At 44.9% G+C, this 13,943-nt stretch overlaps 1 protein-coding gene across 5 annotated transcripts in view; it reads left to right on the forward strand.

Moving 5' to 3' along the window:
- MRPS27 (mitochondrial ribosomal protein S27) overlaps positions 1-8,487 on the forward strand; it is a 61,059-nt gene extending 52,572 nt beyond the window's left edge. For 2 of the 5 annotated variants that reach the window (XM_038402337.2, XM_038402340.2), the window contains exons 10-11: positions 3,857-4,012; positions 8,107-8,487. In XM_038402337.2, coding sequence (XP_038258265.1) covers positions 3,857-4,012; positions 8,107-8,346 — 396 coding nt within the window. In that variant the 3' untranslated portion in view covers positions 8,347-8,487. Of the gene's footprint in view, positions 1-3,856; positions 4,013-4,320; positions 5,129-6,338; positions 6,374-8,106 lie in introns of those variants that run through there. The other 3 variants (XM_043514285.1, XM_038402338.2, XM_043514284.1) reach the window with 3 other exon arrangements.
- Positions 8,488-13,943: the final 5,456 nt, after the last annotated feature.

Genomic DNA, 13,943 nt, shown 5'->3' on the forward strand with positions numbered 1-13,943 from the left:
ACAAAGCCAGCAGAGCCTACTCCTATGCCTCCCTTCTCACAGCCCACAGCTCAGGGGACTGGAAGGGGGAAATGGGTTGGAGTGCGCCGCATTCAGTCTATTCCCAATGGACTCGAAGGGACCATTGGCAGCTGGTGAAAATCAGAGCAGCCTGGGCTGGGGCATGGAATCAGAGAATCCTTAGCTGGTTGTTGGTTTTCAGCTTAATCTTTTTATACCCTCTCCTGGATGGCTGGCGAGTGGGGGGTTGCTAGGAGTTCCTCTCGGCTCGGGCAGAGCCAGCCAAGCTCCTGTCCAGTTCTCCCCAGTGCTCTCACAACCTGACAGGGGAACAGGAGATGACAACTAGAGCACCTCTTTACCTGCCCCTGCCATGTAGCAGGTGGCCAGCTGGGGAGTTACTGAGCAGCTTCTCCAAGCACCCCACAGGCCCATCACAGAGCAGTTTCTGGGGCTGCAGAGGAAGCAGTGAGGAGGTGGGACTCAGTTTGAGGCTTTTTTTGGAAATTACAGGGTGCAGCTTGAGGGATGCATTTCCAATTCCTAATCAAATACTTAATTTTCTTCTGAAACATGAAATACCATTTAGAGACACAACTCAGAGCCCCAAGGACCACAGTTGGCCCCTTGGCCACAGTTTGGACACCAGTGATCTGAGTCATTAAGGAATATAAAAAACCTAACAAACCCCACAAAGCACCAGTTAATGCGGTGCATGCATTTGGTTTTGATTTTCAAGCCTTAAGGATGAAGCCTTGTAGGTCCTGGCAAGTCTGTGTGTTTACATTTATAATCACACAGTAAATAAGCACCCATTCAGCCTGCTTTGGGCAGTGACAACATGGCCCGTGGTGCCACAACCCTGAAACCAACTTTTGTCTCTGTTTATAGAAATTTAGATCTGATCTAGTCCCTTCTAAATTTGTGTTTCTTTTATCTGCATATGAAATAACGATCATGGCCTGATCTGGCAGAGCCCTCTTTGTGCAGATTTTAGTGAATGAACCATCAAGATGATTTATAAAAATTTTCAAGAGCATGTAAGTGACTTAGGCTATGTCTACACTGCACTGTAGGTCCAGAGTTCAAACTCAGGCTCAAGCCTAACCCTCCTTCCGTCTACACAGAAATCACACTAACCCAGGATTCCAGGATTCCACGAGCCTGAGTCAAGCTGGGATCCAGAGTTCAAGCCCTATTGCTTTGCAATGTAGATTCGTGCTGAGGGAGTCCACCAAAAGTATTCCACAATCCCACAAGGCAACTGTGTGTCTTCTGGACACTCAATCTTGGTGGACAGTCAAATTTTCTCATACTGCACTACTAACAAAGAGCTAGAACAGCTTCATTTTGGGAAGCGTTAGGAAGTCTGGGAGGCTGAACTCAGGCCTGAATAATGTAGATGCTGGATCCACGGTTCAGCAATTCCTAACCTGGGATTACATATGAGTGTAGCTGCTCAAGTCCTAGGTTAACAAACCAAGAGTCTGTTAATTGGAGTTCTATTAACCCTGGGTTTACATTGCAGGATCGATACACCCTTAGGTACTTTTGAAACTTCTACTCGGAAGAGTTTTATCAAGTCTAAATTGCACCTTTTTTTGGGTCAGACTGTAACAGAAATTAAAGTTGGTGCTGATTTTTAACCACAGTCACAATCGAAGACACTCGTCTGTAGAATCATAACCTGTATCCTCAAGGGCTGAACTATACATGAGGTATATGTAATCAGCACCAAGAAACTTCATTTCTGCTGAGGATTAATTCTGCTCTCAGTTACCAGTGACTTATCTCCAAATCATTATCATAAACATGACACGAAACAGCAAAATATTGGTCCATATTCAAACCCAACTGAGCTATGCTAACTTACATCAGCGGAGGATCTAGCCATCTCCATTTAAAGGCTCATTTTAAGAGCTAGCTTTTTTGGATATTTGTAATCATTATCTCTGAGTGAATGTAGTGCTCATAAGAGAGAGAAACTAATAGCATTGACCAGTTGAGACACTGGGGCTAGTCCTGCTGCTGTTGAAATCCGCAGCAAATCTTTAAGCGAGTCCACTGGAAGCTGGATCAAGTGCTGTAAACCCTTCTTTCGCACAGTGCCCTGGGGCTCCCTTGAATGAGACTGTCAGATATGCAGAATTATATTAATTGTGGGGTGGTTTAGGGATGTCAGTAAATAGAGGCCATATCAAAACCACGAAATTCACCCACGCTTCAGTGACCCCAGTTAGTACAGTTGTTTGAGAGATCCACTAAACCATCCCACAACCTACTCCCATGCGTTTAGAGTGTGCAGGTATTTCTGGTGGGAGTTATTTTGTTATCTAAAGAGAAACTTCAAAACCACCATCTCAATAGTATGACTTACTAAATAAGTCATAAGCTACTGGTTCTATATTGTGGTCTGCTTTTACAAACTCTAGAGTGGTCTAGAAAGATATTTAATTTCCTACTAAGGTTTAAAGCTTCCATTAATCTTTGACTAGCAAGGCCTTTGTTTCCCTGCTGAACTTATTCTTCTAAGAACTCAGTGTCCTTTTCATTATCATTATAAATACTGTAACTATTATTTGACTGCTTCTGTGCACAAAAAAGATACACATGCTCTTAACAAATCTCTGGATGCTCTGAGGAATTCCATAAATGAGAGTACACATTTCTATTTTTTGTTCTTGCCACTTATCTCATCTTGTTGTTTCATCATTGGTAGTTTCAAGCTGGTTCATGCTCCCATTAGATTACAGTCTCAAGAAACAGCAATTGAGAAATGTTCTATTTCAAATAAGCTTGATGTTGGTTCATTAAGTGTTATACAAATGCAGACAGTAGGAAAATAATTTTTAAAAATAAACAAACTGCAGGCATCAAGATCACTTTTGCTTTGTGGAAAGTATCAGAGGCTTAGAATGTTCAGTGGTTATTTATAGACCCACTTCATCCTAGTGGCATGCCTGCAGAATTAGGATTCACAGTAGGATAACAGCTCTTTGCATTTGTAACAGTTGAACCTGAAAAAAATTCAGACTAGACAGAATTTTAACTTGTTATAAAAACCTGAAATTTTCCCCAAATACCACAACAGCATCAAGCTAGCAGTACCATCCTTTGCATTGATCGTACGTACAAAAATTGTTTATGGAGTTAATTCATTAACCAAATGCATTCCTTTTGGTTCTGCTACAATTAGATTATGAGACAGGGCAGTTCTCTCGGAGAGCCAAAGTACATCTAGCTGAAAGCAATATGAAGAGAACCAGGATCTCACATAAATTAAAACCAAGTCTGTACTGTGGATGCTATGTGCTAATGTGTTTTCTTTCTGTTCCTCCTATTAAATTATCAAATTGCTGAATTAAAGATGTTTTTTCTGCCAGTTAAACAGAACATAAATTCCCAGTGCACTTTAGCCAAAGATGAATTGAAATGTCCTATGAAGATTCTATTACAGAAGCATTCCGAAATAGCTCCAGAATATAAATGCTGTGGTATATTGTGTCTGTACTATTTTCACCATGAAATATTTATAGCCAGAAATTAGAGTAGCGGCCGGGTAGGATTTTTCAGAAAGACCAAGCATTGGCCTAACTCTGCTCCTAATGAAGTCAGTGGTAGTTTTACCATTGACTTGAATGGCAACAGAGTTTCAACGCTTATGAAAATCCTAAACTTCACACTCCCAAACATATTAGACAGCATTAATTCTTGAAACAATGAATCATGTTCCTTGTGGAATTGTTCAACTTACAGTAAAGCCATCTCAAAATCAATGTTTATATTTAGAACACCTTCATGAAATGTTGGATTGTGTTTGCAAACTACATGGTAACAATTCTGATTTCTTGTTCAGATTGATGTTCTGGAGACTATTTTGCAGTCTGTCCCTGAGGTAAAAACTGAGGCAGAAGCATCAGAAGAAGTCAAGGTATCAGAACACAAGCCAAAGCAAATAGAATCTGAAGAAACAGAGCAGTCTAAACTGCCTGAGTACCTTACCCAATTTAAAGTAAGATTTTCTTTTTTACAGTTTTAACCAAGCTATAGTAGGTTTCCACTATGTACAGCAGCAAGTAAATATGTTTTCCTTTTATGCTGATGGACTGATACCCCCACCTGCATCAGTAAAGCTAGCTGGCATTTTTAAAACTGACACTGAATTACATTTTTACTGCCTCAAACAGGAAATTGCCTTCAAAGAAACAAATGCTCAAGGCCACCTGTCTATTTTGTCTGTCTGCTGGGATTTTATCTTCTTTTCATAACGTCAGACTGAGAAATCAAAATCCTGTTAGCTAAAATGGTGTGTCATTACAGATCCATTATTTGACCATATGTGGGCTCTTGCTTGTTAAAACAAATGCCGTTGGTCTGACATTGTCCAGGATTTGTTGCCAATTAGGTATGTTATCATTAAATATGACTGTTATAGCTTCTAACTTCAGTCTGGGAAGTTACATGCCCACCCCCTTTTTTGGTCTTTAAACTACTACTACTACTGTGCCCAGTACAAATTATTAGACAGGTGTGCTCAAGGAAGATTCACATACACATATTAAGGCTGCATGGATTTTTTTTTTTAATTTAAAGCGTATGAAATCGTATGCAAACGTATTGCAGATTTAGGCTTCCGTCAGGTTGCCCTCAGTCTGGCAATGTCTGGGCAAACCCTTGCCTTAACATTACTCACAGGTAGTAGAGTTTCTCTTTTGGCTCAGATGATATTGGCCTGTGTTTTTCCAGCTGAAATTGGTTAGTTCTGTTGTTCATACTGTTTGTATAGGGGTAGCTGATGACAATGGTGTCTCTGTGCTACGTTTTCATTCCATGTTTACTTCAAGAAATTACTAGGACTGTTTGTTTCATGGTTGGGCTTGCTCTGCCTGGCTTTTCCACACATGCTTTTGGATTCATTTCTGTGCTTTGTATTCAAAGGGGCCGTTTTTGGAAACGGCATGAATAACAACAACAGATTGGCTAACAAGGAAGATGTTCGGCAGAGTGCCTCCTTAGAGGTCCTGAGTGCCCCTCCATCTCTGCTAAAGAGACTGAGAGTAGAGGATACTCACCATCTTTCAGGATCAAGCCCTTAGAGCAGGGGTGGGCAAACTTTTTGGCCTGCAGGCCACATCGGCTTTCCAAAATTGTATGGAGGGCCGGTTAGGGGAGGCTATGCCTCCCCAAACAGCGAGGCTTGGCCCTGCCCCTGACAGCCCACCTGGGACTCCTGCCCCATCCACCACCCCCTGCTCCCTGTCCTGTGACCTCCCTGGACCCTCCACCTCTGACTGCCCCCCACCACCCCATCCAACCCCTCCTCTCATTCCTGACTGCCCCATCCAACCACCCCTTCTCCCTGTCTCCTGACTGCCCCCCACTGCTCCATCCGACCCACCCCTCCTTCCTGACTGCCCTCCAGTGACCCCTGCCGCCATTCAATCACCCTGTTTCCTGCCCTCTGACCTCCCCGACCCCTACCCACACCCCCGGCCTGACCACCCCCTCAAACTCCCCGCCCTCTATCCAACCCCCCCTGCTCCCTGCCCCCTTACCGCGCTGCTTGGAGCACTGGTGGCTGGCGGGGCTACAGCCACGCAGCACAGAGCACCGGGGTAGGCCAGGCTCTGCAGCTGCACTGCCCCAGGAGCTCAGCCCACCGCCCAGAGCATTGTGCCAGCAGTGCAGTGAGCTGAGGCTGCGGCGGAGGGGGAACAGCAGGGGAAGGGCGGGGGTGAGCCTCCCGGGCCAGGAGCTCAGGGGCCAGGCGGGAGGGTCCCCTGGGCCAGATGTGGCCCGCAGTACATAGTTTTCCCACCTCTGTCTTAGAGTTATAATTTAGACTGTATCTGACATTGTCCTGTAATAATTACCTGTCCTCAGCTACCACACCAAGGCCTACAGTTCAGTACAACTTTCCTCTAGTAACTCTTTCCAGCTGTTTAAATGATCAGTGGGCAGGGCTTTCATTACATAAAGGCTTTACAGACAGCTCATGCGAGGCACCAAGCCACACACAAACCATTCTGTCTAAAAGCAACGTTCCTTTTTGGACTGTCTGCATGTGGAGCCCAGGGGAATTGCTTTTAAAAAAAAAAAAAAACCTAATCAATGATTTAGCTATTTACAAATGCCTTCTGGCATCTACAGCCTGTTATTTTCCTAAATGAGTTTCATTTATGTATTAGAGTATTTCCAGAGAGTCCAAGAGTTCAATTGTTATAGGTGACAGAAGATCATCTAGTTCCTCATTCTTTTGCATTTCTTTTTGTTTAATGTCTTGGCATGTGGATGTCCCTCTCCTCATCTCTCTGTACTCCCCTCCTCCTGGTATGCAGTAGGAAAAGTTTTGGAGTGATTTTTAAACAAAAAAAGACTAATTTGGCAGTGTGAAAGTAGCTGTCAGGAATGCCGTCACCCACAACCAGATAAGTACTAACTCATCACATTTCTCACTGACATGCCATTATGTTTACTAACAATATTTCAAACAAAATAGGAGAGCTGTATGTCCAGATATGAGCATGCATTTGCACGGTCTGGTGACTTCAAAGCAATTGTTGATCTTTTGTCATATCAGAGTTTTACAGAATCCACTATTTCAACCATTTTAAAAAATTCCCATCGGTCCAGAATACATAGCGTTCAACCCCGCCTCCCTCCCCCGCAGCGTCCACCAAGGGCAGGCAGTCTAAGAAGTGCAGAGGCTGCTAAAGGAACATTGTAGTCTTCTGGGCACTGCAGAGCTGAGCTCCATGGCAACTCTCCCTGCAGGAGATGAGGGGGGAAAGATTTTGAGCAGACAAAGGAGAAGGAGCAGTCAGTGGGTCTGCGAAATATATAGAACACAGTACGGGTTGGGGCATGGGCTTCAGCTTGCAACAGGAGCCCTAGCCCAGCTGTCCAGGTGCCCCATGTCTGCCTTCTCGTTTGGGAGCGAATTACACACACGCACTGCAAAGCCCTTATTCAGCCTTTGTGCAAGGGGCTATGGTAGAAACATAGCTGCACACGCTGAAGAGGAGACACTATTCATGTGTCTCCTAGTAGAGGTCAACTCTATGAAATAGATATTAGAATTTTATTTAGACCACCACAGTGTGAGAAAATGTGATCCTTTCAGAAGAGTGAACAAAGGGTAAACAACTGCTTTTTAAGCTGCTTGATGCCATGTCATCTTCCTCCGCCAGGAAGAACCCCTCCCTCTATTCTCTGGAAGGTTGCACTGACAATGGCATTTTACTACTTTAATGATGCAATATCATACTATACCGTAAGCTTCCAGAAAGCCACAAACGGCCTTGTTGAATGGTCTAAGTCTTGAAGCACTTAAGCAAATTAATATTCGTGTGCTTCATCAGGTACTCCACAAGAAATACTGCACAGTCAATACATAACAAAGCTCAGAAGAAAAATACTGCATGGCTTTCTGATCAAGTTCTGCTGTTAACAGCACTGGTGTAACCAAGCATAGAGTCAGTCTCTGAATAAACAGCGCTAAAGCAAGAATTATTGCAAAGTCTGTGTAAGCATAGCTGAGCTTCAGATCACATTAATTGGAAAATGTCTGTAATGGCATTCAGTAGTTCGCAATGGCTGCAAGGACTCATGGGAGCTATTTAGTATGACATTACTACAAGACTATTTAAATGATTTGCATCTGTTGAAAGGGATTCTAATAGAGGCAATCCAAGGCAATCCTTATATCATCCGTGGCTTAAAAATACCAGTGAGGTGTTTAGTTTACATTTGTCTTAGTTGGCTGGTCATCTATCATTTGATACATAAGAGTTTTATTTATGGTGTTTCTCTTTAGTTTTGTGAGTTCAGTCAACTCCAGCACTTAACTGAATTAAAAATTGATTGTCTCAGCTTGGTTATTGCCAAATGAAAACTAATTTAGATGTTGTGTGTTTGGGAAGAATGGCAAAAAAGGACAGTTACTGTAGTGAAATCACTTTGCCAAGATAAATGTATAAGTTAAATTATCCGCTAAGAATGGCACAGTCAACAGTTAAATAAAAACAGCCATTTTTTTTCAGGCCAGGAAATAATGTGGACATTTTGGGACTGACTGGATATTTTTTTTTTTTTTTTTAATGACAGGATCTGTATTCAAAACTGCATTCGCTTGGCAAGGTTGAATCTGAAAGCCTGTTGACCCTGACCACTCACCTTATCAAGGAAAAGCTGCCGGCATGTGAAGTGGAAGACATTGCAAAATATGAGCAGAAGCTAAAAGAATGGGAGCGGGAGCAAGCACTTCTGATGGAGAGAGAAAAAGAGATGAGAGAGAAGGCTAAGCAGGAGCAAGCAGCTAGGGAATTCGCTAAAGCATCTGTTTAATATTGCAACTCAGAGACTGCTGTTATGCTACATATTCTTCTGGTAATAAACTTAAGCACATGTCATTATTAATACTGCAATGCAACCTTGCTGTAAATGTGACATTTGTGGTATGCAAATTAAACTAACTGATCATTTCCATCCATTTTGACTGTTTCCTGGAGTACATGTGCAGTTTAAAAATTATGATCCTGCCTAGAATGAACTCTCCTTACAGGGGGTAGAAGGAGAATGAGTATGTGAGGGGGGTGGGGGGGGGCTCATGGCAAAGGCAGAAACACAGTGAAACAAAAAGGAGCTTGTCATTTGTATAGGGCTTTGACACTGGAGCAAGTTTGAAAAAAAAAAAAAATCCAAAACGCTCATGGCTTGTCCAACCTTTTCTTCCCTGTGCTTTGTTTTTATTAAGAGCATGTGGATCATCTCCAGGAAGGAAAGGAAAACCTGTGGCTACTTTAAACCTGAGAAACATCAGGATTAATAGTTTAATCATCCAGCACCTCCTGTTTGGAAAAATTGGGCCACTAAATATAGACTTAGGAGCCTAACTTGAGGCACCTTTTTTTTTTTTTTTTTCAGATCTTAGCCTCTATGTTTACTATTTGTACAGGTACTATAAATAAATTAAGCCAGCCCCCTCCAGCTTCACTAGCCCCCCTCTGCCCCACCACCAAGATCTGTAAAAAGGCACTTCCAACCACACCAGAAAAGGTGGCAGGGAGTACCTCATGCCGTGTGCCCACTTCCCCTCAGTTTCTGGGCACCACTGCCCCCTTTTTAGTCGCAGTTCTTCCCTGGCCTCAGCTGCTCCTCACAGTCATTGGTGCCAGTCTTTGAGTGGGTTAATAAGCAGATAGTGGGGCATGCTGTGAGCATAGAGCAGAAAAAGATTAGGGCTGAGGGAATCATGGTAGATAGGGACTCTCCTAAGATGGGGCTGGGTCAGGACTCTTATCTACTTATACTCCCCTCATTCTAGTAGCTGAGCACCTATTGCCAGAGAACCTCCTTCCTTCATGGCATGGAGTTGCCCCTTTAGAAATAGGGAATCCCGGGTGAGGGCCTTGGTGTGTCGGGGATTGGTAGAACACTATCTACCATAGCATTTACAGCTGACTATTTTTTAACAGTGCCAGCAGTTGTCTATTGTTGTGGACATAAAATTCCTATCGTGAAGTCAGCATGATTGAGAACCTAAAAAACATGCTTCAGATGTCTGTGCAGTGAAATTTTAAATGTGCAAAGGGTTCTAAGTAAGGTGTATGTTGAAAATTAAACTCTTTCCATTCCCCGTGCATCGGCTCAGAATCAGCCCTAGCTTCTCTCTGTTTCAATAAGATCGTAATAAGGTCATTCACCTGGTCTTAGCATCAAGTTGCAGAACCACACCTCCACTTCCCCTCACTGAAGCAAATCTCTCCCAAGTTGGTAGATGATCTGGAGTTTTGCCCCATGGCCAAACCAATGAGTCTTTCTTGTCCCAGGCAAGATAAAAATCAAACAGTCCCTCACTCTCCTGGGTTGAGTCCTTTTCCTTAGTTAGCAGGTTGACACTAGTTTGTGTCCCTCCTTGGGACAAGTCTTTCTTCCTGGCTGCAAGGAAGCAAAGGAGCCAGGGAGCCTTCTCCCAACCCCTTCTGGAAGCTCCAGACAGACTCCTTAAGAGCAGTGGCCTCAGGCCTGCACTGCCACACCCATTTCAGGCCAAACAGTCCTGCTTCCCACAGGTTTTAATCTTCACAAAAAAAAACCCCAACCCTTCACTCTTCTGCACAGGGCCCACTGCCCCTTGAATCTGGGGCTCGCAAATAGTCCTTTATCCCTGGACTTCTTCCACAGCCTCTTAGTAGACAGCCACATCTACCATCCACACTAGCTCAACCATCTCCCCTTCCTTGAGCTGCTTTCTCAGCCCCTTGACTGCCCTAGCCATCCCCCTAGGCCTAGGCCCTGCCCTATACCACTGTGAGAAGACACAACATCCCAATGGCTTGAGCCCTAGGCAGCTGTTATAGTCCTGCCATCACATGACTGTCATGTGACCAGCACCCTCCAGGCACTATAACAGCAGGGCAGAGGCCATGCTCAAGGCCATGTTGCTGCTGCTGGATCACAAGGGATGCCGCCATACTTCTCCCTGGTTCTCCAGCTACTACTGCCTGCCCACTGGCAATACATGGAGCCTGCCGTGCTTAGGGTTGCCAACTTTCTAATCGCACAAAACCAAACACCTTGCCCTTTTTCTGAGGCCCCTGCTCACGCCATCTCCCCTTGCTCTGTTGGGCGCTCACTCCCATGCTCATTTTCACTGGGCTGGGGCAGGAGGCTGGGGTACGGGAGGGGGTGAGAGCGCCGGCTGTGGGTGCAGGCTCTGCGGTGGGGCTAGAAATGAGGGGTTCAGGGAGTGGGAGAGGGTGCCAGGGTGGGCCAGGGATGAGGTATTTAGGATGCAGGAGGGGACTCCAGGCTGGGAGGTGGAGCTGATGGGTTTGGAGTGTGGCTCCAGGCTGAGGCAGAGGGTTGGAGTGTGGTAGGGGGTATGGGCTCTGGGCTGGGGGTGTGGGCTCCAGGATGGGGGCCAGAAATGAGGGGCTCAGGATGTGGGAGGGGGCTCCGGGCTGGGGCAGGGATGTGGGCAGGGTTTTGGGGTGTGGGCTCCAGGAGGCATTTACCTCAAGGGCTCCCCAGAGGCTACATGTCCCTCGGCTCCTAGGTGGAAGTTCTGCGTGCTGCCTCTGCCCACAGGTGCTGCCCCCGCAGCTCCATTGGCCGTGGTTCCTGACCAATGGGAGTGGCAGAGCTGGCGCTTGGGGTGGGGGCAGCGCGCTGAGTTCCTCTGGCCGTGCCTCTGCCTAGGAGCTGAGGGACATGTTGCCTCTTCTGGGGAACTGCACGGACCCAGATAGGGTGCTTGCCTGCCCCACCCACTGGACTTTTAACAGCCCGGTCAGCAATGCTGATCGGAGATGCCAGGGTCCCTTTTCAATCAGGCATTCCAGTTGAAAACCGGCCACCTGGAAAGCCTTGCTGTGCTCCTTTCCTGCTTCAGTACTTCATACCTCTAGTCTCAGGTATGCTCCCTGTGCCATTGCACCCCATAATGCTTTATGAGTGTAAATATGACATAACTGGAATATGTTTTATGCTAAATATGCCATGTAACATTGCAAAGGTGTTCTTCTGAATGTATTCATCCTATTCATATACATGTATTATTTTCATATCTGAAGTTATGAACATTGGCTCTATGTTGCCCAATTTGGGCTGTTTTGGACTATGGTCCACAGTCCTGGAGCCAGCACAGGGAATGATGCCCTGAGGACAGCCCCTCTCTTCTATAATGAGGGGGCTCCCACTTGAGCACATTTGCCAACTGTAGTTGTGGCAGTAAGGCCTGGAGAAGATGGTCCCTCGCAGAGGAAGGGCCAACACCATTTAGAGCTTTAGCAGTAATAACCATCCACTTAATTGTCATCTGGAGCCCCATGTTTCCACCAATCCGCACCATATATATCTCCTCCCAGTCCACACTGATTCAACAACCCCCTCCTGCCAGCCACAATCGCCTCACCCAAGGAATCCCCCATGCTTCCCCCAACCTCTTCTGTTACCACCAAAACCCTCTATTGACATTCTAACAACCCCACTCACGTTTAGTCCAGCTCTCCCAACCCAGTGAGCCCATCAATCTCTCTCACACTAAGTAGCAACCAGCACCTACCAACCCTGCATGCCTCTAATCCCAGCAACCCCCTTGTAATCCTCAAATCAGTGTCCCATCCATCTCTTCCCCAATCCCTCAGCAACCTCTCCTGCCAACTTCAGTGCCCCCAACCCACAGGACCCTCCCCATGTTTTTCCCCAAACCAGTGCCCCCCATGTTTCCTCAACCCAACAATCTCCCTTCATGGCCCCCCCACCTCCTATCGCCCTCAGGCTGTACCCCAAGCTCCCAAGGCCTTATCACTATCTCTGATGTACCACCTGCTCCATGAACTACAGCACAGAGAATCTAAAATCAGAAGCTTTATGTCTAAAAGCTGCAGCCTGCCTAAATGTCTCACCCTTCTCTTGGAAATAGCAATCAGTATCTGTTTTAGGAAATAAATAGTTTTTGGCACATTCTACTATTCCACAAAGGCCCCCGCTTCTGTGTCTTTTCTCCCATCCCTCGTACGGTGGACAAACTGTGAGGAGGAATAAAAAAAATTCAGAGATCTAAGGATAGTTACATTCAGAGGTCCATTCAATATAGTGTGAAGTGAGTCCTCTTGATGGATGGCTCAAGTTCCAGAGGTCCAATAACTGCCATTGTGTAACGCTGGCAAGGAAGATGAGTATCAGCAGCCACTTACTTTATTTGGCACTTGCTTCCCTAGGTTAAAATGTACTTTCTCCTACTCCTCGCTCATGTCCCATATGATAGATTTTGCAGTCAGTTTTTTAGCATCTGGATATGTAATCCCTAGTAACATCAGCAGGAGTTTTGCCTGCTCAACAATGGCAAAATAAGATATTTTGGCCCAGGTTTTCAAACGGTCTCACCCCAGACTTCATCTGTGTGTGCAAACATTTGCATGCTCCATGTCTGATAATGGCCACGTACCTGCAGCTGACAGCACCTACAAGTGGAATCTATGCAAGGGATAAAATGGGTTTTGTGTATGCAGATTTTACCAGCTACTCCTGCTTAAAAAGTGGGCCTGGTCAACTCAAGGCTGCTTTTTAAAAAATACAGCCCTGGGTGCGCTTTATGAATATGAAGTTTGTTAATTGAATTAATTCAGCGCCTCATCAGTTACAAATGGTCATATAGTGGTCACATTGTAGTCAGCTCTTCCCCAGTGATAAAATGAAGTTCTCAAGTTGACCACATTATTTCAATGCTTCAAAAATCTCATTGCTCCAGGCTACCCCATTTGAATAACATTTTTTGGAAGCTACTGCGAGTGGGTTAGAAGGCTGAAAACAGTTTTTTAGTGAAGCCAGACCTATGTCTTTCTTGGCAGTAATTGTAAGTATATAGATATAAGAATAGGTAAGTAATTGTACTGCCGCTTACCTATTCAGGGGACACCATCATAGGGCCTAATCACATCAGCCACACTATCAGAGGCTCGTTCACCTGCACATCTACCAATGTGATATATACCGTCATGCACCAGCAATGCCCCTCTGCCATGTACATTGGCCAAACCAGACAGTCTCTATCCAAAAGAATAAATGAACACAAAAAAAGACGTCAAGAATGATAACATTCAAAAACCAGTCGGAGAACATTTCAGCCTCCCTGGACACTCAGTTACAGATCTAAAAGTCACAATTATTCAACAAAAAATCTTCAAAAACAGACGCCAACGAGAAACTGCAGAACTGGAATTAATTTACTAACTGGACACCATTAAATTAGGCTTGAATAAAGACTGGGAGTGGATGTGTCATTACACAAACTAAAAACAATTTCCCCATGCTAATTTTCTCCCTACTGTCACTCACACCTTCTTGTCAGCTGTTTGAAATGGGCCATCCTGATTATCACTACAAAAGTGTTTTTTCTCCTGCTGATAATAGCCCACCTTAATCAATTGGTCTCATTA

The sequence above is a fragment of the Dermochelys coriacea genome, chromosome 5, assembly GCF_009764565.3.
Source record: "Dermochelys coriacea isolate rDerCor1 chromosome 5, rDerCor1.pri.v4, whole genome shotgun sequence".
Lineage (NCBI taxonomy): Eukaryota > Metazoa > Chordata > Testudines > Dermochelyidae > Dermochelys > Dermochelys coriacea.